This window comes from Bombyx mori, chromosome W (genome assembly GCF_030269925.1).
Source record: "Bombyx mori chromosome W, ASM3026992v2".
NCBI classification, from domain to species: domain Eukaryota; kingdom Metazoa; phylum Arthropoda; class Insecta; order Lepidoptera; family Bombycidae; genus Bombyx; species Bombyx mori.
The window spans coordinates 5,887,126-5,910,961 of record NC_085135.1 but is presented as its reverse complement, the minus strand read 5'-3'; the positions used below and the strand labels follow the sequence as shown (position 1 = coordinate 5,910,961).

The 23,836-nt window shown below is 45.8% G+C and overlaps 3 protein-coding genes across 3 annotated transcripts in view; 2 read left to right on the top strand and 1 right to left on the bottom strand.

Moving 5' to 3' along the window:
• LOC134201789 (uncharacterized) overlaps positions 1-23,836 on the top strand; it is a 587,988-nt gene that overhangs the window by 142,506 nt on the left and 421,646 nt on the right. The gene's annotated exons all lie outside the window — the stretch shown is intronic.
• On the bottom strand, positions 10,535-17,821 carry LOC119630432 (uncharacterized). Its single transcript, XM_062676958.1, has 3 exons — positions 17,766-17,821; positions 16,827-17,156; positions 10,535-10,736 (listed from the first exon to the last, which is right to left on the bottom strand). The coding sequence occupies exons 1-3, from the start codon at positions 17,819-17,821 to the stop codon at positions 10,535-10,537; spliced, it is 588 nt and encodes a 195-aa protein (XP_062532942.1).
• Positions 21,355-22,323, top strand: LOC134201712 (von Willebrand factor A domain-containing protein DDB_G0267758-like). The gene is made up of 2 exons (XM_062676957.1): positions 21,355-21,576; positions 21,799-22,323. Exons 1-2 carry the CDS (start codon positions 21,382-21,384, stop codon positions 22,321-22,323), a joined length of 720 nt encoding a protein of 239 aa, XP_062532941.1. The 5' UTR covers positions 21,355-21,381.

Here is a 23,836-nt window from a genome sequence, read left to right as displayed (position 1 = left end):
TTGCTTTCGTCTATTTTGTATTATTGTGTTTGAACTTGCTACCGCTTTATCTGTGCCTTCTGTACTCCATAATTTCTCCTTCTAAATATTGCTATACTATCTGTGATTGGAAATAAACTGTCCATCCAATTACGGACTCGTTATTGTGCCGCCCGGCATTGGTGACCTTACAACCACCACCAACGACTACCAAACTGGTGACCCACGACTACGAGCACCCCGGAGGAATAGATGTCGGAACCCAGCGGATCGGACACGGCGCGTTCGCAGGTAACTACACGACCACGGCGACACGTCAAGATGGCGTCGCCTGTCGGGCCAGCGTGCCCGAATACAGAACTACCCTCAACACACATCAGGATACCACCGTTCTGGCCTGAAAAACCCGAAATATGGTTTGCGCAAGTGGAAGGACAATTTGCCATCATGCGAGTGACTAACGAGACGGCAAAATTTTATCATATATTGGCCAGCCTCGATCGCAGCCGATAACGGCATTGCATTTCGATTTATTCCGCCGTATTCCCCACATTTTGGTGGTCTATGGGAGAGTGGGGTGCGATCGTGTAAGTATCACCTAAGACGCATAGTGGGTAATGCGAGATTAACTTATGAAGAGTTCACCACGGTTTTGGATGATCTAGCAATACCAAGTACAACACAAGATGAAGGGCTGGATAAATTATTAACAGTTTTTAAGAGAGCTGAAGAATACGGATTAATGTTTAACTGGAGCAAATGTTTATTCATGAGAAGAGAAATAGAGTACTTAGGCTACATCATTCAGGATAATTTCATTTTAGTGATGAGTGTGAGAAGGCTTTCTATGATTTAAAAAACATACTGTGCAGTTCGCCCGTTCTGCGTATCTATGATCCTGATTTGGTAACGGAGCTACATACAGACGCGAGCGTAGAAGGCTATGGAACTGTTTTATTACAAAAGAGCCCAAAAGACAATCAAATGCATCCGATCTATTACATGAGCAAAAAGACGACATCTATCGAAAGAAACTATCATAGTTATTACCTGGAGATATTAGCAATTGCTGAAGCTGTTAAGAAATTCCGCGTATATTTTTTAGGAATTCGATTTAAAATTATCACAGATTGTTCTGCTCTGACTAAGACGTTACAAAAGAAAGATCTACCTCCGCGTGTTGCGCGCTGGGCTCTACTTCTTGAAGAGTACAATTACGACATAGAGCATAGGCCTGGAACAAGACTTAAACATGCTGACGCGTTAAGCAGAAACCCGATTTGTATGATATTAACGGAAACAGCAGCCCGACTTAAGAAAGCACAAGACGATGATCCGCATACTAACCTTTTAAAGAAAAAGTTAGAAAAAGGACCCTATCAATATTATCTTATAGAAAGAGGAATACTTTGTAAGGAAAAAGATGGTACGAGACTTATTGTAGTTCCAAAGAAAATGCAATATGAAATCATAAGAAAGAAACACGATCATGGACATTTTGGGATAATTAAGACGGAAGAACTTGTGAAAAGAGAATACTACATAGAGAACCTGAAAGAAAAGATTAGAAAGATTATAGATAATTGTGTGGAATGTATTCTTATTTCGCATAAGAAAGGAAAGAAAGAGGGATACTTACATCCGTTGGATAAAGGAGATGTTCCGCTGGCGACATATCATATTGATCACCTCGGTCCACTGACATCAACCCATAAAAATTATAAGCACATCCTAACTGTCGTGGATGGATTTACTAAATTCACCTGGATCTACCCTACGAAAACTTTGTCCACAGAAGAGACGTTAGATAAGTTAAGAATCCAACAACAAACATTCGGCTCACCACAAAAGATTATTTCAGATCGTAACGCCGCATTTACATCGACAAATTTTCAGGACTACTGTAAAGAGGAAGGTATTACTCATTACACTATTACTACTGGACAGCCACGAGGAAATGGCCAAGTCGAGAGAATCCACCAAGTAATCATAAGCGTTTTAAGTAAGCTTAGTGCTGATGATCCGACGAAGTGGTATAGACGAATTTCAGTAGTACAACGCTGTTTGAATAGCACGTACCAGAGAAGTATTGGTATGACACCTTTTGAACTTCTTTTTGGGACAAAGATGAAAGACAAAAATGAAGATATTATGAAGCTGATAGAAGAAGAGGAAATACAAAATTACAGTGCGAAACGAAATGAACTAAGAACTAAAGCTAAAGAATCTATCAAGAAGATACAAGAGGAGAATGTCAAAAGCTACAATATAAAAAGAAAAAAGGCTATAAATTACGAAGTAGGTGACTTTTGCTATCAAGCGAACTCAATTCACCCAGGGAAGTAAGCTGTATCCAAAATTTCTGGGGCCTTACGAAGTAGTGGCTAAGAAGCACCCTTACCGGTACGCTGTAAGAAAAGTCGGCGACGGTGAAGGTCCTATTAATACTACCAGCTCGGCTGACCTAATGAAGCCTTGGGTCGTGAATGAAAATAGTTCATCTGGGTCAGATGAATGACCAGGATGGCCGTGTGGGGAGTGTTATTTTTATTACGTTTTTTCAGTTTGTTTTTTTAATATTTATTTTGTGCCTGTTGCAATGGCAACATTCTATTAGATTCACAAAGATATAGTAGCTTAAGGTTAGAGGAGGTAGTTCAAAATTGGAATAGTTTTAGAAAGACGTGTACGAAGTGATTGTGAAGTAAAATAAAGAATTTCGCTATATTCATCCCACTTTTACTTATGAACGATCCCACATATATGTTGTTTAGGATTTTGGTCTGTCTTTTATAAAAATTGTTAAATTAATGTATGTCGGCGGCAGCGGCGGGGATGGCTAAGCGGTAGTTTCGTCATCGCTCGTATTCGATTGAACTCAGTTTAGTCAATAAAACTTTTCAATAATAATTATTGAAACTCAACACACACAACTTTCACAATGACAGGATAAACCGACAGTTTCGTTGCACATACCGACAGACCGACTGACTGACTGACTGACTGTCAGAGACTCGCTGCTGAGACGGACGGAATCACTGTCTGACACGAATGCCACGACTCTGTCCACGTACCGCCATTTTATAACTGTGGCGTTACGGAGTCTACCCTTCATTTTGTGATATTTATCAAAACAACATTTCATCATTTAAAATAATAATAAAAACCATCGTCTTAATATTACTAAAAGTCGTCAACCACGACACGGCCATTCTGTCACTTTGACGTTTGTGTATCGTTGATATTCCGAACTATTGACCCGGATGCGACACGGCCATCCTGTGTTACACACGTCCTCGTGTGTTAATCTGAAACAAAAGCCAATACCGCACAGTATCATTCACGCTCGGCCATATCTGACCACTCTACTAAAATAAAAGTCTTGTGTCATCACAAATTCTATAACGACATTGAAAGATTACACAAACGAAAATAAGTGATTTACTACTGCTGCAAGTTCTTCCCGTACAATTCATGTACACAGTAACTAAGTCATCCCTGTGACTACAAGTGTTCAATGATAGTCATCCCTGTGACTACAAGTGTTCAATGATAGTCATCCCTGTGACTACAAGTGTTCAATGATAGTTATCCCTGTGACTACAAGTGTTCAATGATAGTTATCCCTGTGACTACAAGTGTTCAATGATAGTCATCCCTGTGACTACAAGTGTTCAATGATAGTCATCCCTGTGACTACAAGTGTTCAATGATAGTCATCCCTGTGACTACAAGTGCTCAATAATAGTCATCCCTGTGACTACAAGTGTTCAATGATAGTCATCCCTGTGACTACAAGTGTTCAATGATAGTCATCCCTGTGACTACAAGTGTTCAATGATAGTCATCCCTGTGACTCACATATCAACAGTCATTGTTCTAGAGTACTTGCAGCAAGTATCACATATCGGTAAAAAGCTTTGGGGGTATGGCACGCGAATTATTAAAAGCTCAAGAGGGCTCACCCTTTTTATACGTTGGATAGAACAATTAAAAAAAAGATATGCTCCTAGCACTTCTTGTAAAGAACAATTCCATGAGCTCATGCGAGCTTGGTCAGCAATAGCGCAAGTCTGGGCTTCGAATAAGGACACACTAGATTTAAGTGCTTATTTCGCTGAATGCTCAATCTCACTGAACCGATTAAAACAACTATCGGGTAGTACATGACATACAATAGGTAAGCAATAAACCATCGCATAGGATTTGTTCCGTACAGTTTTGGGTCAAAACAACAGAAACCTTTTATGAGAACCATCGTATAAAATTGCTGAATTATGAAGCTACTACTAATAGATTTCTTGACAAGAGAGCATTCGGCACCAGAATCCAAATAAAAATAATACGACTCGCCAGATTGTTCTTATTTACCAAAATTGCCCGATATTACGCAGCTACCGGCATGTCGCTCCGCTCGGCCGGTGAATAGTTGACCCATCGAGCGCCGACAGACGGCGCTTGCGTCCCATATCTCGTATTGGCTGCAGCAATCACGTGTTGATTGCGACACGGTCTTCCTGACTGTACACGTCCTCGTGTGATGGTTAACCTACAATCAAAAACATCCACGAGAACACTTGTTCCGCTCGATCACTCCTGACTACACTTTAAGACTTAACTGTTTTAATACCATTTTAACCAAATAAAACAATAGGGTATACAAAGTTCACTATTCAGCAGCCAGAGCACGTACCACAGTCGTTCATCAAACCTCAAATTTACTCTGTACAAATCAGGCATAGCTTACAGGAACTCAGATCAAAGAAAACTTCCGAGTAAAAATATCTAACGCCACGGCTCTCCAGCCGACCAGCAATCGCAATTGCCCTCATGATGCGCATCCACAGCGTGGATCGCCCGTGTGCATCACCCGCTGACTACACACGATGGTCTTTACAGACCCCGACCTCCGCCAGAGCCAAACGCGCACCGCGCACCCACGGACTACTTGAGTTGCCTCAAGAGACACCGATTTCTACCGGGCTACGACTACGTAATAGCTACTGGTACGGTCGAACACAATACGGCCGATAGACTATCCTTACTCGAGTTTTCACCACAATTTAAGCTTGCTCTTCATCATCATCATTTACATCAACCTCGACTGGTATGTGTCATGCTGGCATTTTTCTTAGCCTATCATGTGGGTATTTGTAAGTACGTTTTGAACTTAAAGCTTTCAATGTGTAACGGTCACCATCCAATACTTCAACTACTTTAAACGGCCCTTTAAACTTCGGATCTAATTTCGTTTGATTACGCTCTTCGTTTTAATGTGTGGACGAGCTCACAGCCCACCTGGTGTTAAGTGGTTACTGGAACCCATAGACATCCACAACGTAAACGCACCACATACCTTGAGATAGAAGTTCTAAGGTCTCAGTATAGTTACAACCGCTGCCCCACCCTTCAAACCGAAATACACCACTGCTTCACGGCAGAAATAGGCAGGGTGATGGTACCCGTGCGGTCGATGGCACTATACGGAGCACCCGTCTGGTGCCACGTCCTTACCCACGAGAACGTCGCCGCGCTGCGACGCCGGCAGCGCGCGATCGCAGTTAGAGTTATTCAAGGATACCTCACAGTCTCCTACGAGGCGGCGCGCCCTAGCGCAAGTGTAGCCGGAGCGCGGGGGCTCCAATCTCGGCAGTCCGTGCTAAAGGCGTGGTCTCGTCGTTTGGCGGACCCGTCGGCCGGCCTCCGTACCGTTGAGGCGATCTGCCCGGTTCTCGCGGACTGGGTGGGCCGCGACCGCGGAAGTCTCACCTCCGGCTACCTGTGCAGACTCACAAGACATTTTACCACCATGCAAACTTCTTACCGCAACAAATCTTACCAGCCACCACGCAAACTAAAATTTTACGGGTTCCACCTCTCCTACACGATGTTACTCCCACACTGCGGAAGCCAACCGCAAACACTTGTCAAGCACGCACAAGCACGCACTTCACCAGAAAAACTTGCATCCGCCAGCGGGACCCGAACACCGCCGCATCGCCAGACACGAACGCACCGGACGTCTTATCTTACAGGTCACGACGACTTCAGATGTGTCAATTTTTCTTCCCCACGGAAACTTGCTTGTTTTCTTGTTTGCTTGCTTGCTGGAGCCCGAGGCAGTCATCGAACGTGTAGTGTTATTGGTATTAAATCCAGCAGATTCTAAAGTTTCAGCGACAATTCACCGTCTCATGTCTTAGTTTACTGCACTAGTGGCATGTAATTGTAGCAGAAGTCAGCGGCTTAAAATAATTCTTGTCGGAACTACCCACTCATCATGACAGATCCATTATTACGATCGAACTTTCACTTGAGACTTGCACTTGCCTTAATTTCTTGCAATAGCTTGTTACGTGTTGTATTTCCGCTAGTAAATGCCATGTGATGAAGTCGACAGTCAAACTGGGCAACATGAGCCAGAACGTAAGATGTGACGATTTCTTCGTGGCTCAGATCTTCCATCGAGGTAACAGAGACGTTATTACACGACTTACGTATGCTGTATTCACGATCTTGTGGCGTATCACTACTAGTATTCTGATCTGCATCATGTTTTTTTTTTTTTTTGCTGTACTTCGAACATGTTCAAACACGTCACGCCAGTGAGAGTAGAGTCCTGATCCCACTTCTGGTGTCGGCGGCAGCGGCGGGGATGGCTAAGCGGTAGTTTCGTCATCGCTCGTATTCGATTGAACTCAGTTTAGTCAATAAAACTTTTCAATAATAATTATTGAAACTCAACACACACAACTTTCACAATGACAGGATAAACCGACAGTTTCGTTGCACATACCGACAGACCGACTGACTGACTGACTGACTGTCAGAGACTCGCTGCTGAGACGGACGGAATCACTGTCTGACACGAATGCCACGACTCTGTCCACGTACCGCCATTTTATAACTGTGGCGTTACGGAGTCTACCCTTCATTTTGTGATATTTATCAAAACAACATTTCATCATTTAAAATAATAATAAAAACCACCGTCTTAATATTACTAAAAGTCGTCAACCACGACACGGCCATTCTGTCACTTTGACGTTTGTGTATCGTTGATATTCCGAACTATTGACCCGGATGCGACATGTATGACTATATATGAGTTGAGCTTATTTTTGATAAATTACCACCTTGAATTTTTGGAACGATTTGTTGTTATTGGGAGTTAGATCTGTTTTATATAAAAGTATTTTAAACATCCTAGTAAATAATAGACACGTACGTTGCGTTCACCGTTTATTGACACACTGAAGTGAATACTTACTTACAAACATAACACCTCCACCCTTATTTACTACACATTATAAGCACAATATATACTTAATCTATTTATAGATATATATATGTCGCATCCGGGTCAATAGTTCGGAATATCAACGATACACAAACGTCAAAGTGACAGAATGGCCGTGTCGTGGTTGACGACTTTTAGTAATATTAAGACGGTGGTTTTGATTATTATTTTAAATGATGAAATGTTGTTTTGATAAATATCACAAAATGAAGGGTAGACTCCGTAACGCCACAGTTATAAAATGGTGGTACGTGGACAGAGTCGTGGCATTCGTGTCAGACAGTGATTCCGTCCGTCTCAGTCAGTCAGTCAGTCGGTCTGTCGGTATGTGCAACGAAACTGTCGGTTTATCCTGTCATTGTGAAAGTTGTGTGTGTTGAGTTTCACTAACTATTATTGAAAAGTTTTATTTACTAAACTGAGTTCAATCGAATACGAGTGATGACGAAACTACCGCTCAGCCATCCCTGGCCCCGCCCCCGACATATATATATTATATATATATATTTATATATATACTTAATCTATTTCCTCGAATCCATATCTAACTGGTGGCTTGCGTATTCTTACAGGACGTTCACGTTTGGGTGTCACATTTTCATTGATACTCTTACCACCAGTACTACATGCTCTCTTGTCTATCGGCACAGCGGGTCTCATAGGGCTGCCACGAATAGGCGATACAGCATCCTGTGCCGGTGTGCTATTTTTTGGTGGTGAACTACTCTTCCCCGAATCGTTGACCACCGCCACTGGTTCCTCGCCACTTGTCATGGGAAATGATAGCGACTTACGTGATTGTGTTCTTAAGTCTAAATTTTGCACGATCAGTTCGGGACTTATATTTTTACGAATCGACGCAAAGGTATCAACTTTATCTATATTTTTTGTAACCCTTAATTTTAGCTGATCGACGTGCCTATGATTCTCGGTTCCAAAACTAGATCGTACACAGTAATCACGACTACCTAATTGCTTGAGGATCGTCCCAGGTACCCATTTATCCAGACCTCGATAATCCCGATACCACACCTTAGTGCCCGGCTCGAGTTGTCGCTGCACACCCCCTGCGTTTTGCTCGCTCCGCTCTTGTTGCGCGATAACTCGGGATTGCCTTTCTGGTTTTAAATTATCTAATCTCATACGGAGACTTCGACCCTGTAATATATTGGCTGGACTATCGCCGGTAGTTGCATGTTCTGTATTTCTATAGGCTAATAAAAATCTACACAGAGCTGTATCTACGTTTAAATTCTGTTTTAATGCCTTTTTAATCGCACGTTTACAAATTTTAACTGCGTTTTCAGCGGCCCCATTAGAGGCGGGATGATAGGGAGCTGAATAAATATGTTTTATGCCATTATGAATCAGAAACTTCTGAAAATCAGAGCTCGAGAAAGGCGGTCCATTGTCACTGACCGTTTGCTTTGGCAGGCCGAATTTTGACCACAAGTCCCGCAGTACCGATATAACCGCTTGTGCCGTTGTCCTCTGCATTTTAATTGCCTCTATCCATTTGGAGCATGAATCCACTACAACTAGATAAGTGACTCCACCTATGGGGCCTAAGAAGTCTAAGTGTAACCTGGACCAGGGGCGTGAGGGCCAGGGCCACGAGCGGGGCGCGTGTGTAGAAGGTGCGTCTGCGACGGCAGCACACACGGTGCAAGCGCGACATTCCGTCTCGAGCGCTTCGTCGATTCCCGGCCACCAAACGTAACTACGTGCTAGCGATTTTGTTTTTACTATGCCCATATGCGGATCATGAAGCTCCGTTATTATTTTGTTTCTGCATGAAGAGGGTATAACCACACGATGACCCCACATTATACATCCTAATTCAATATAAAGTTCGTTTTTCCTATTATAATATGGTTTTAATTCATTAATTTCTATGTCTAAGGGCCATCCGTCCCTTATATAACTTAACACGCGACTTAAGATTGGATCACTACTAGTTTGTTTTTTAAGAACATTATAATCTATTAACAGAGCTTCTGTTGAGAAGTGTAAGTAGGTTTGCTCGGGTAAGTCTGTTTCCTCGGAAGCTACGTCATTTTTTTGAGACTCGATTAACCGTGAAAGTGCATCGGCTACATTTTTATCTGTCCTAACGTACTCGATTTCAAAGTCATATGCTGATAGTTTGATAGCCCAGCGTTGCCAGTTCACCACCAAAAAATAGCACACCGGCACAGGATGCTGTATCGCCTATTCGTGGCAGCCCTATGAGACCCGCTGTGCCGATAGACAAGAGAGCATGTAGTACTGGTGGTAAGAGTATCAATGAAAATGTGACACCCAAACGTGAACGTCCTGTAAGAATACGCAAGCCACCAGTTAGATATGGATTCGAGGAAATAGATTAAGTATATAGTTATAGCCTCTCTTTGTATATGCAATCGTTTGCTCGGTGTCTCCTGTCTCCACATCTTGAACATTCATTGAAGTTAATTTTGTTAACTTCCTCAATTGGCGTACGTTCCACTGCAATCGCATCCCTCTCCGCAGCTTCTAATGACAAAGCTAACGTAACTGCACGCTTATATTCTAATTTCTCCTCGGCAAAATAACCTTTGCCGTATGATTTCGCTCTTTAATCCACAAACCATTTGATCACGCAGATTTTCATCCAGCGACGAGCCGAACTCACAATTTTTTGATAATTTGTTTAATTCTGTGACGTAGTCAGCTATTGACTCATTCAGCTGCCGACGCTGTCGAAACTTGTACCTTTCCGCCAAGATTGAGGGCTTCGGTTGCAGGTGAGCTGCCAACATCGCCACAGCATTAGCATATGTTAATTGTGACGGCTTCGAAGGGCTGGCTAATGTCGATAATAAATCGTACGCTTCCTCACCCATAATGGAAATTAATGTGGGTAATTTTAAATCGTCAGTCACTTTATTCACCAAAAAGTACATTTCCAATCTCTCAACATATGAGGACCAGTTTCCACTGTTTACCGCGAATTCTTTCAACTGTCCCACCGACATTATGTTCATATAATTTTAATTAGTCCAAACAAGAAACAAACAAGCCACAAATTGATTTTTTTTTCCTCGTCGCCACTAGTAAATAATAGACACGTACGTTGCGTTCACCGTTTATTGACACACTGAAGTGAATACTTACTTACAAACATAACACATCCAATGCCTTATTTTGATATAGTTACTTTTATTGCAAAACAACATGAACGATTATAAAAGTAGCTTGCTCGTATTTAGCATTGTGTCATTTATTGATTAAAATTCAAAAAACAGTTCCGATTGCAACACCATTTGGTCCGGATGCGTTTTTGTGAAAAATTGTCGCTGCCGTCGCGAACGTGAGTTGTGAGTTGCCCGACATTGTCGTTGTCGCATTGATCGCGACATTGTTGTGCATTCTCGACGCGCTGTCGCTGGCGTCGCGACCTTGAATCTCAAAAACAGTTCGAGCTTGTTGTTGTGCACTCGTAACGCCAACTCATTATCACTCATCCATTTCATATGACGGCGTTAACGATATTTCTGTTTAGCACGTGCAATAGGAGTGACTCACACAAGCCAGGTGCGCCGGCCGTGTCATTCGACTCATAAACAACAGGTGCAACAGAAGTGACTCATAAATAAGCCAGCTGCGCCGGCCAGTATAAAAAGGCGGTACGTGCCTCGCAATGAACAACTACCGCTACTATGCCTCCCCTCATACGCCCTTCAGGCCAACCACCGGCATTCGATGACGATGACAAGGCTGAGCTGCTGGCCGATGCACTGCAAGAGCAGTGCACCACCAGCACTCAACACGCGGCCCCCGAACACACCGAGTTAGTCGACAGGGAGGTCGAGCGCAGAGCTTCCCTGCCGCCCTCGGACGCGTTACCCCCCATTACCACTGACGAAGTTAGAGACGCGATCCACAACCTCCAACCTAGGAAGGCACCCGGCTCCGACGGCATCCACAACCGCGCGCTTAAACTCTTGCCAGTCCAACTGATAGCAATGTTGGCTACAATTTTAAATGCCGCTATGACGCACTGCATCTTTCCCGCGGTGTGGAAAGAAGCGGACGTTATCGGTATACATAAGCCGGGCAAACCGACAAACGAAACATCTAGTTACCGTCCGATTAGTCTCCTCCCGACGATAGGAAAAATTTACGAACGGCTCCTTAGGAAACGCCTCTGGGATTTTGTTACCGCGAACAAAATTCTCATAGACGAACAGTTCGGATTCCGCTCTAAACACTCGTGCGTACAACAAGTGCACCGCCTCACGGAGCACATTCTGATAGGACTAAATAGGCGTAAACAAATCCCGACCGGCGCCCTCTTTTTCGACATCGCGAAGGCGTTCGACAAAGTCTGGCACAACGGTTTAATTTACAAACTGTACAACATGGGAGTGCCAGACAGACTCGTGCTCATCATACGAGACTTCTTGTCGAACCGTTCGTTTCGATGTCGAGTAGAGGGAACTCGTTCTCGTCCCCGTCAACTGACCGCCGGAGTCCCGCAAGGCTCCGCGCTCTCCCCGTTATTATTTAGTTTGTATATCAATGATATACCCCGGTCTCCGGAGACCCATCTAGCGCTCTTGGCCGATGACACGGCTATCTACTACTCGTGTAAGAAGATGTCGCTGCTTCATCGGCGACTCCAGATCGCAGTAGCCACCATGGGACTGGTTCCGGAAGTGGTGAATAGACATCAACCCCACGAAAAGCGCAGCGGTGCTCTTCAAAAGGGGTCGCCCTCCGAACATCACTTCGAGCATCCCACTCCGTAGTAGGCGCGCAAACACCTCCGCCGTTAGTCCCATCACTCTCTTTGGCCAGCCCATACCGTGGGTCTCGAAGGTCAAATATCTAGGCGTCACCCTCGACAGAGGGATGACATTCCGTCCCCATATAAAAACGGTACGCGACCGCGCCGCGTTTATTCTAGGACGACTCTATCCAATGCTTTGTAGTCGAAGCAAACTGTCCCTCCGCAATAAGGTAACTCTCTACAAAACTTGTATACGCCCCGTCATGACGTATGCAAGCGTAGTGTTCGCTCACGCAGCCCGCACCCACTTGAAATCCCTTCAGGTTATTCAATCACGATTCTGCAGGATAGCCATCGGAGCGCCTTGGTTCCTTAGGAACGTGGATCTCCACGATGACCTGGAGCTCGACTCATTTAGTAAGTATCTACAGTCGGCATCGCTACGCCATTTTGAGAAGGCGGCACGACATGAGAACCCTCTCATCGTAGCTGCTGGAAATTACATACCCGACCCAGTAGACCGAATGGTAAACCGTCGACGTCGCCCAAAGCACGTCATTACGGATCCTCCTGATTCATTAACGGTGCTTTTAGGCACCACAAGCACCGGTCACCGTCCTCGTCGAACCCGTCGCTTGCGACGAAGGGCTCGACGAGCGAACTAACCCATAGACACAGCCCACTGAGTTTCTCGCCGGATCTTCTCAGTGGGTCGCGTTTCCGATCCGGTGGTAGATTCTGCGAAGCACTGCTCTTGCTAGGGTCAGTGTTAGCAACTCTCCGGTTGAGCCCCGCGAGCTCACCTACTAACGTTAGGGCGAAGCTGAAATAGCCTCTCAAGGCTATCAGCATAGGTAGGAAAAAAAAAAAAAAAAAAAACGCAATGAACATTCGTTGGACTGCGTTTGCCTGGTGCACTTACTATATCCGTGTTACGTTGTGTGATTCAGTGACTGTAGTACGTACTGGTTAAAGTTGGACAAGTGTTAAAGTGAATTGTTAAGATAACATATTGTTGATTAAATCAGGAATCAAAAAGTGACTTCGTTTTACTTGGTGTTCAGCAAGATAATGTCTACCCTCGAGCTTATATCAGAAGTGTCGGACTCACCTCCACTGCAGTCATGAAATAATTCGGCCAACAATATGATGTTTGAACAAATGTCATTATTTTCATCTGGGATGGAAGCCATGTTACAAAGAATCACTGAAAGTATGTCAGTTTATCGACCTAGCCAGAGCTCACCAACCACATTGGTCAATTTTGACCCGGATGAACCGGAGGCTGATGTTGTAAATTGGTGTACGCTGAGCGAAATGATTATCGAACAGAAGAAATTGGATGGTGTAGATTTAATTTTGACTCTCACACATTCGCTTAAGGCTCGAGCTGCTACTTGCCTCACATAAATACAGCCTGGTAAGATATCCTGGCCTACTATTAAAGAGATGCTGACAAAATTCTCTAAACCTATGATGATGGAAGACCACTTCGACCTGGTTATTAAATTTGAAATGGAAAGCAATGAGGGACCAGCTGAAGCCGGTATCCGGCTATGGCAACTTATAAAGAAGATTCTCGACGCTAATGTGCCAGAACAAATAGCCACCGGATTTGCTATATCAATACTGTCGCAGTGTGATGAAAGAATCCGTCGGGAATTGAACTCTGTCGTTATTACCACCAAAAATCATCTATTTCGCACATTACGTGGCTTTACCCTCAAAAGAAAAAACGAAGATCCTGATAAAGAACCAAAACGCTCTCGAAGTTTTTTTCCGTTGAAGCTGCCATTTCTGCGGAAAACCTGGGCATCGTGCCGAAGGGTGTTGCGACAGATACTGCTCTCAAATTTTTTTCGATATTCCAGCAAAACCTGAACAACCTCCTCATCCGTGGACGCCCGGCTCTCGCCTGCAAGTCAGCTGTTACGTGTGCGGTGATGCGAGCCATGTAGCTTCTGGGTGTTTCATGCGCTACAAGAAGAAAAACGTCACTGCTCCAGGTGCTGTGGCAGGTCCAACCAGAGACGTCAACGTGTGTTCCAGAGCTTCAGTGTGTTACAGATAAGTGGTTTTGGCTTTCCCTTTATGTTCTATTCAGGGTCAGAATGTAGTCTTATAGAACAAAGCCATAGTAACTTATTCAGTGGTAAGCGGTTTCATGAACAAGTCACTCTTTGATCTGAAAGTAACTCGGACCAATCATGGCAACAGCAGTAAGGGGATATTCAACTCTCCCTTAATAGTACACGTTGTCGAGTAACAGGCTTTACTCTAATAGAATAGATGTTTGCCCTTCAGGGTAGTTCACTTGAAATATCGAAAGTTTCAAGAATGATAATCCCTCTAGATTAGTTATTTATTTAGCACGGTCAAAGGCCTGCGAAAACATAAAAAAAGGGCACAAAGAGAAGCTTGGTTTAGTCGAGGCAAAGCTAAAGTCAAACTCTTTTCCGCTGGGGATTTTGTTTTCGTAAATTAGACCGAAAATATAAAGGTCCCTTCAACATTACTGCACCCCGAATCCGGATCACGCAGGAGCAAGTCACCGTCGTCACCCTAGACACGTCCTTACGGATCCATCAGATCCAATAACTCTTGCATTAGATACCTTCAGCTCTAACACTAGGAGCAGGCTGAGGAACCCCGGTAACCGTACTTGTCGAACTCTACAAAGAGGTCGACGTGCAACCTAACCCATGCATCAGCCCACTGAGTTTCTCGCCGGATCTTCTCAGTGGGTCGCGATTCCGATCCGGTAGTAGATTCATTCGCGAAGCAATTGCTCTTGAGTTGTTAGGTCTCCTTCGGAGGCGCTCGGGCAGTTGTTAGCAAATCCCACCCCTCTTGGCTGAGCCTTTGCTCGCCCACCCGTCCTGGTGAAGCTGGAAAGGGCTCCGGGCCACCAGTAATCTTTCAATCATTAAAAAAAAAAAAAAAACATTACTGCAGTTTTGGAAAACGATAGGTATAAGTTGAGACATGTAAATGGTTCTAGTGTACAAATTTCCCCATGAAAACTTACGCGAAGTACCTCGAGGCCCGTCAGGCCTACTAGAAATTTCTGAAAATTATAGTGACGATGACGTGACGGCGTACACAGATGGGTTAAGTAAGCTGATCTTAATGATGACGACTCTATCACTGACAATAGAAGCGACATTTTTATCCGCAAATAGCGATACTATGTCTGTGGGTAGTGATACAATGTCTGTTAGGTCAGGCACCTCGGGTGCAGGTGTTGGAAATGTAGAAAACGATGGTCGGTCTCGCACTATTTCTGAAGAAAGTCCGTATAAATGTTCTAGTTTAAGAAATGTTTCAACAAATGCTACCGTACACGCATAGTGAAAAAAAAAGAGAGAGAAAAAAAAAATGAAAAAAAAAAAAGAAAAGAATTGTAAGTCATTGAAGGGTGTATCCGGTCCAATGACTTGGCTAAAGGGATGTTAATCCGGACTAGCAAAAAAAAAAAAAAAGAGAAAAAAAAAAATTTAGGTCGTTGAAGGGTGTATCCGGTCCAACGACTTGGCTAAAGGGATGTTGATCCGGACTAGCAAAGAAAAAAAAAAAAAAAAAAGAAAAAAAAAAAAGTGTGAAGTCATTGAAGGGTCTGTCCGGTCCAATGGCTTGGCTATAGGGATTTTCATCCGGACTAGCCACAACAATTAGCTACAGGGATTGCGATCCGGTCTAGCATTATCCGGTCCAGTTCGAAAAACTGAAGGGATAACAATTCCGATTTAAGTTAAAAGGGACATACTTACATACCTGAAGAGTTTTAAATGAACTGGCCCAGGTATGTAAGCAGTCAGTATTTATAGCCAGTATAGGATTTTCTGAAGAATTATGCGGACCTAACCGTACTAGATTGTTAATATCATAGACCACGTTTTAAGTTGCATCCGTTAATGTCAGGATGAACGAACACGTTTGTTGTTCACAGACATACCATAAGAATGCGCGCACGAGGACGAGCGCACGTCAGTATGGCCGTGACGGCGTTTATGATATTTCTGTTTAGCACGTGCAATAGGAGTGACTCACACAAGCCAGGTGCGCCGGCCGTGTCATTCGACTCATAAACAACAGGTGCAACAGAAGTGACTCATAAATAAGCCAGCTGTGCCGGCCAGTATAAAAAGGCGGTATGTGCCTCGCAATGAACATTCGTTGGACTGCGTTTGCCTGGTGCACTTACTATATCCGTGTTACGTTGTGTGATTCAGTGACTGTTGTACGTACTGGTTAAAGTTGGACAAGTGTTAAAGTGAATTGTTAAGATAACATATTGTTGATTAAATCAGGAATCAAAAAGTGACTTCGTTTTACTTGGTGTTCAGCAAGATAATGTCTACCCTCGAGCTTATACATATATTAAATTTATTTAGTTATTCGGCGTGCAAAACAGTCTCTTTAGAGACTAAACCCCACTGCGATCACCGCTTGTTGTGGCATTCTCACAGCCCAGTGGGGCCCCACCTTCCCAAACTCTCCACCCGAATCCCAGCTGACTGCCGTTTTCACGGCATAGGCATCCCCCCCCTGCAAATCACTGCTGGCAAGTACAGCGCAGGGGGTTTAAACTCCCACTCAGGGGACTCGCCTTTCGGCGAGTTGCTTTAAGTCCCGGGGACGCCCCCCCTGGGCACAACCACCATGGCGGACGACGACCCCGCCATGTTCGTCCTTTTCGTCCGGGAGTTTTGCCCGGACATTATGACTCAATTTAGGGCTCACAAAGCCAAATTAGCATCACAGTCCCTCGCACCGTTCACCGCCGCCGCGAACATCCCTGACTCGCCGCTGTCCCCCCCCACCCCCGCGCCCGCGTCGATCGCGTCTTGCGCGGCATCAGGCTCCGGCTCCGACACCGAGTCGGAGATGGAGTTTGAGTCGGCCGCAGGCCCGGAACCCGGACCCTCGGATGGGTTCACTACCGTCGTCGCGCGCGGCAAAAAACGCGCCCGCGCCGTGGAACCGTCCACGGCGCCGAAGCAGCCCAAGGCCGCGACCGAGTCGCGACCCAAGGTCGTGGTCTCACCAGACTCCCCCCGCCGCGCAACTCCGTCGCCTAAACCCGCGCCCGTCCGTAAAATCGCCGCGCCCCCGCCCGTAATCCTACGGGAAAAATCCGCGTGGAACCGGGCATCCCAGGCCCTTGCGGCCAATAAAATAAATTACTCCCAAGCGCGTAATCTCGCGCACGGGATCCAGATTAAGGTCGCAACGCCGGGCGACCATAGGGCCCTCACCTCATACCTCCGAAAGGAGAGCATAGGTTACCACACCTATGCACTCCAGGAGGACCGCGAGCTCCGCGTAGTACCAAAGGAGCTCGACGTCGAGCTAATTAAGGAAGACCTAATTGGGCAGGCATACCCGATCATAAGTGTGCACCGTATGCACAGCGGTCGGGATAGGTTCCCGTACAATATGGTTCTCGTCGTGGTAGAACCAACCGCCGAACGCAAACGAATTGCCTCAAGCCTCCGCACCGTTTGCGGCTTATCCGGGGTCACCGTCGAGGCCTCATACAAAAAAGGCACTCCCGGGTAGTGCCACCGCTGCCAACTTTACGGCCATTCCGCACGCAATTGCCACGCGCGTCCGCGTTGCGTTAAGTGCCTCGGCGACCACGCGACAGCCGACTGCTCGCGGGTCAAGGAGACAGCGACCGAACCGCCGAGCTGTGTGTTCTGCCAAAAGCAGGGCCACACGGCCAACTACCGCGGATGCCCCAAGGCCCCGCGGAAGAGTCTGGCCAACGCGCCACCGAAAACCATCGGCCCAAAGACTTCGGCGCCCCGCGCGCCGAAACCTGCCTTCGTGCCGGCACCGGTGCCCACCGTCTCCGCGTGGGCAAAACCGCTGCCGCTCACGTTGGCAGGAAAACCACCGGCACCCCAGCCCCTGCTCGCGCCGCGCCCCGCCCCCGCGCCCGCGCCCGGTCCCGCGCCTCGCCCCGGCCCCGCGCACGCAAACGACTTCTCGATCATACGCGACTACATCGCCGCGATTAACATCGACCGCATGCGCTCGTTCGCCGACGCCATGCGCAGGGCGGTCACGGCCGAAGACAGGATATACGCGACGTTCGATCACATGGACGTCATTGAGTCCGTCCAGCGCACGCTGGTTTAAATTACCGGTAATCGATGGCGTACAACGCGAGACTAATACCCCATTCTTTGAAGTTAGCATTCTACAATGCTAACGGACTCGCGCGTCAGCGCGACCAGGTTTATGAATTTCTACGCGAAAATCTCATCGACATCCTTCTGGTGCAGGAGACCTTCCTAAAGCCCTCGCGTCGCGACTCCAAAGTCGCGAATTACGTCATGGTTAGGAATGACAGACTCTTCGCCCCCAAGGGCGGGACTGTCATTTACTATAGGAGGGCCCTGCACTGCGTCCCTCTCGATACTCCCTCGCTCTTACATATCGAGGCGTCAGTGTGCCGCATCGCGCTGACGGGACACCAGCCGATCGTCATCGCATCCGTCTATCTCCCCCCTGACAAACCCCTCCTGAGCAGTGACCTCGAGACACTGCTCGGTATGGGGGACGCGGTCATTCTGGCAGGCGATCTAAATTGCCACCACACTAGGTGGAACTGCCATCGTACCAATGTGAACGGTAGGCGTCTCGACGCGTTCATAGACGACCTCACATTCGAGATATTCAACCCCCCGACCCCCACGTGCTATCCGTACAACGCCGCGCGTTGTCCGAGCACAATAGATCTGGCACTGCTGAGGAACGTAACTCTGCGCTTGCGCTCCATCGAGGCAATGTCAGAATTCGACTCAGACCACCGACCTGTCGTCATGCAGCTCGGTCGCCCACTTAACCGCGAACCAGATACGAGGACCATGGTGGATTGGAAGAAGCTGAGCACGTGCTTAGCTGACACCGCTCCACCAATCCTCCCTTGCGGCCCGGATTCAACTCCATCCCCCGAGGACACCGTCGAATCCATAAACATCTTCACTGATCACGTCTCGACGGCGATCATAAGATCTTCGAAACAAGTCGATGTGGAGGACTGCTTCCACCGCATCAGACTTTCCCCCGATCTTAGGGACCTCGTAAGAATCAGAAACGCGGCAATCCGGGCCTACGATCGATATCCCACGGATTCAAACCGGACTCGGATGCGTCGCTTACAGCGGGAGGTCAAATCCCGCTTAAGCGACGCCCGAAACGAAAACTGGGATAGTTATTTAGAAGAACTCGCGCCCACTCACCAAGCATACTGGCGACTAGCTAGGACTCTCAAGTCCGAAACTAAAGCCACTATGCCGCCTCTCGTACGCCCCTCAGGCCAACCACCGGCTTACGATGACGATGACAAGGCAGAGTTGCTGGCCGATGCACTGCAAGAGCAGTGCACCACCAGCACTCAACACGCGGACCCCGAACACACCGAGTTAGTCGACAGGGAGGTCGAGCGCAGAGCTTCCCTGCCGCCCTCGGACGCGTTACGCCCCATTACCACTTCCGAGGTTAAGGAGGCGATCGATAGCCTACAACCACGGAAAGCTCCCGGCTCCGACGGCATCCGCAACCGCGCGCTAAAACTGTTACCAGCCCAACTAATAACGATGTTGGCCACCATCTTAAATGCTGCTATGACGAACTGCATCTTTCCCGCGGCGTGGAAAGAAGCGGACGTTATCGGCATACACAAGCCGGGCAAACCGAAGAACGAAACCGCGAGTTACCGCCCCATCAGTCTCCTCCCGGCGATAGGCAAACTATACGAACGGCTCCTTCGTAAACGCCTCTGGGACTTCGTATCCACGAACAAAATTCTTATAGACGAGCAGTTTGGATTCTGCGCCAGACACTCGTGCGTCCATCAAGTGCACCGCCTCACGGAGCACATCTTACTAGGGCTGAATAGGCGGAAACCCATCCCGACAGGAGCCCTCTTCTTCGATATAGCGAAGGCGTTCCACAAAGTCTGGCACAACGGTTTGATATACAAACTGTATAACATGGGGGTGCCAGACAGACTCGTGCTCATCATACGAGACTACTTGTCGAACCGTTCGTTCCGATATCGAGTCGAGGGAACGCGTTCCCGGCCCCGACACGTCACAGCCGGAGTCCCGCAAGGCTCCGCCCTCTCCCCGTTACTATTTAGTTTGTATATCACTGATATACCCCGGTCTCCGGAGACTCATCTGGCGCTCTTCGCCGATGACACCGCCATCTACTACTCGTGTAGGAAGAAGGCGTTGCTTCATCGACGACTTCAGACCGCAGCTACCACCATGGGACAGTGGTTCCGGAAGTGGCGCATCGACATTAACCCCACGAAAAGCACAGCGGTGCTCTTCAAAAGGGGTCGCCCTCCGAACACCACGCTGAGCATCCCCCTCCCGACTAGGCGCGTCAACACCTCCGCCCCCGCCATTCGCCCAATCACGATGTTCGACCAGCCCATACCGTGGGCCCCGAAGGTCAAATATTTAGGCGTCACCCTCGACAGTAGGATGACATTCCGCCCGCACATCAAGACGGTACGCGACCGTGCCGCCTTTATACTAGGACGTCTCTACCCGATGATATGTAGGCGAAGTAAAATGTCCCTTAGAAATAAGGTGACACTCTACAAAACTTGCATACGCCCCGTCATGACCTATGCAAGTGTAGTGTTCGCTCACGCGGCCCGCACTCACTTAAAGTCATTCCAAATTATTCAATCCCGTTTTTGCAGGATAGCCGTCGGAGCCCCGTAGTTCGTCAGGAACGTCGACCTCCATGACGACCTGGACTTAGAGTCCACCAGTAAGTATATGCAGTCGGCGTCGATGCGCCACTTCGATAAAGCGGCACGACTCGAGAACCCTCTCATCGTGGCCGCCGGTAACTACATTCCCGATCCTGCGGACAGAATGGAAAGCAGTTGACGTCGCCCAAAACACGTCATCTCGGATCCTCCCGATCCACTAACGGTGCTTCTAGGTACTTCAAGCACCGGTCGCCGTTCTCGTCGAACCCGTCGCTTGCGACGAAGGGCTCGACGAGTAAATTAAATCTCAGACACAGCCCACTGAGTTTCTCGCCGGATCTTCTCAGTGGGTCGCGTTTCCGATCCGGTGGTAGATTCTGCGAAGCACGGCTCTTGCTAGGGTTCGTGTTAGCAACGTCATCAGGTTTGAGCCCCGTGAGCTAACCTACAAAAGTTAGGGTTACGCTGATATAGCCTCTCAAGGCTCTCAGCTTAGGTAGGAATAAAAAGATTAAAATTATTTTTTAAATAAATAAAGCTAACTTAGACCTTTAATATGTAAATATTTTTAGGATGACTTCAAGGTCGAAAAAGATATTAGATATGATCAATTGTAGTACAACGCCACTCGATGAGCTTCATTCCGATGAAAACCAGGCTCCGAATGAGTGTTTGCTTCAAGCTGGTCATGTGGATTGTACTAAATCTCCAGTCCATGTGAATTTATCTAACCATAATAAGGTACCAATGACTGCACTTGAAAATGTTTCAGCCCAAAATTGTGCTGTAGATGTAGTGGTAAATATTAAGACTATTTTCTACAATCATGCCATCACGTCCATGCCAGGTCCCTCTTTATAGAGACAACAGATTTCACTTTTCCAGTTTTTCCCTTTCACGACTAGCCTTCACGTAACAAAACGACTAGCCTAAAGCTTCGTGACCGTAGCGATTTTCATAAATGAAAATATAATATTTTATTAAATACAATTATTAGAATAATTTAAGCTATTGTTGTAGATGTTATCTGATATCATCAACAAACCCGAAAACCAGCGTTATTGTGATGTCAACACCTATTTTGAGCTAGATGAACTGGCACATAAAAAATACGTCAATAGAAAAAGAGACTATGTCAATTACAATGTGTCTCCCTTAAATTCTGATGAACCAGACGCAGATTTAAGTGATCCGACGTATGACCTTCAAAACGAGATGAAGAAAGTTAAGCACGTTCCTGCCTTATTACGACGAATATCTTCTTCCAGCAGCTCATCGTCATCTAGCAGCTCCTCTTCATCGAGCTCAAGCAACTCCTCGTCGTCAAATTCCAGAAGTTCTGATTCGCTAATTGCTCACTTACAAAATACTACGTTGCCCCAAATTTCTACCTTGTCCGAAAATATTATCTTGCCCGAAAATTCTAATTTGCCTGAAAATTCGAGGTATCTTAATGCAGTAGAGGATGAAACAGAGATAAAAAAAGAGGTAGGAAACGCACTAGTGATCCAAATAAATGGAAACAAAATATTAAAAAGTTTTTGAAAAATAGAGGACAATCTTTCGTGTCTTCTAAAAGAGGACAAGTACCTGCCCGCGAACTTAAGCCACCTTGCAATGTAAAGTGTAGGCTTAAATGTTCAGAAAAATTTACATCTATTGAAAGACAAGCTATTTTTGACTCTTTTTGGGAAATGGGTGACATTGATCAGCAACGATCATTTATATATTATAGTATGTCTGACGTCAATCCTAGGTATAAATACACTAACGCTGAACGTCCGAGACAGCCCAATAAGGCTTTTCACTTTACTTTGAAAGGAAAGTTGTTGGAGAATTGTAAACATAATTTATATTATCTGTAATGTCAAAAATGGTTCACATTTTTGTTCACGTGTGACGCCACCGTCCTTCCTTTTCCTAGCGTGTTTCATCTTGTTACTGTTTGCATTAAACCGTTACATTTTTTATTCCGGAGTATTTCAACAGGTTATGGGCCGCCCCATTAACTCAAAATAGAACTGAAATTAATTTTAGTGCAAATAAATAGCAAATTAAACCAATTAGTTGTAATTGCGGCGATAAAACTCATCCGATCCAGACATAATGGCTACGTCTAACCTTCAAATTGAGAAATTAGCCGGCCGAGAAAACTATTCGACATGGAGATTTGCTATCAAATCATATTTAGAACACGAAGAATTGTGGCAATGTGTTGATCCAGGCACTGATGTCGATGTTAAGAAAGATATTAAAGCTAAGTCAAAGATCATTTTGTTGGTGGAACCGATTAATTACATCCATATCGAAAATGCAAAAACATCAAAGGAAGTATGGATAAACCTTCAAAATGCTTTTGAGGACTCCGGGCTGTCAAGAAAAGTTGGTCTATTAAAAGATTTAATAAATACTTCACTCGACAATTGCTCCAGTATCGAAGATTACGTGAATAAAATTATGAGTACCGCACATAAATTAAGAAATATTGGTTTCGACGTTGGTGACGAATGGCTTGGAACACTCATGCTGGCGGGTTTACCGGATAATTTCAAACCTATGATCATGGGTCTGGAAAGTTCCGGCATTATCATTTCATCAGATTTTATAAAAACAAAACTTTTGCAGGAAGTGAAAGTTTCAGAGTTTACTGCATTCTTTACGAAGCACAGAAATACCTCTAACAATAATTCAAAGCCAAAAGGAAAAGGCCCCCGATGTTATAACTGTAACAAATATGGACATTTTAAAAATCAGTGTACAGTGAAGAAATCTAATAATCATAACGGTTTTTCAGCAGTTTTTTCAGCGTACACCACCCTACATCAGGACGAGTGGTTTATAGATTCAGGTGCTACCATGCACATGACAAGATGCTCTGAATGGATGTATGATTTACAACCACCTCCGATTACAAAAATAATGGTGGCAAACAGTGATTCCGTCTCCGTGCAAAGTATGGGTAATGTAAACATTCAAACCAATCTATGCAAGGAAAACTGCCCTATCCAGATTAGAAATGTTTTATTTATTCCTGAGCTAAGTACAAACCTGTTATCGG

Coding starts and splice junctions, on each gene's coding strand:
- LOC119630432 (XM_062676958.1), bottom strand. CDS start 17,821: ATGGTTTTCGGTGGCGCGTTGGCCAGACTCTTCCGCGGGGCCTTGGGG. Junction 17,157..17,765: donor GGGGCCTTGGGGCATCCGCG/GTAGTTGGCCGT, acceptor TTTTTCCCGTAG/GATTACGGGCGGGGGCGCGG. Junction 10,737..16,826: donor GACAGCGGCGAGTCAGGGAT/GTTCGCGGCGGC, acceptor TGGCGTTACGAG/TGCACAACAACAAGCTCGAA.
- LOC134201712 (XM_062676957.1), top strand. CDS start 21,382: ATGATCAATTGTAGTACAACGCCACTCGATGAGCTTCATTCCGATGAA. Junction 21,577..21,798: donor ATTGTGCTGTAGATGTAGTG/GTAAATATTAAG, acceptor CTATTGTTGTAG/ATGTTATCTGATATCATCAA.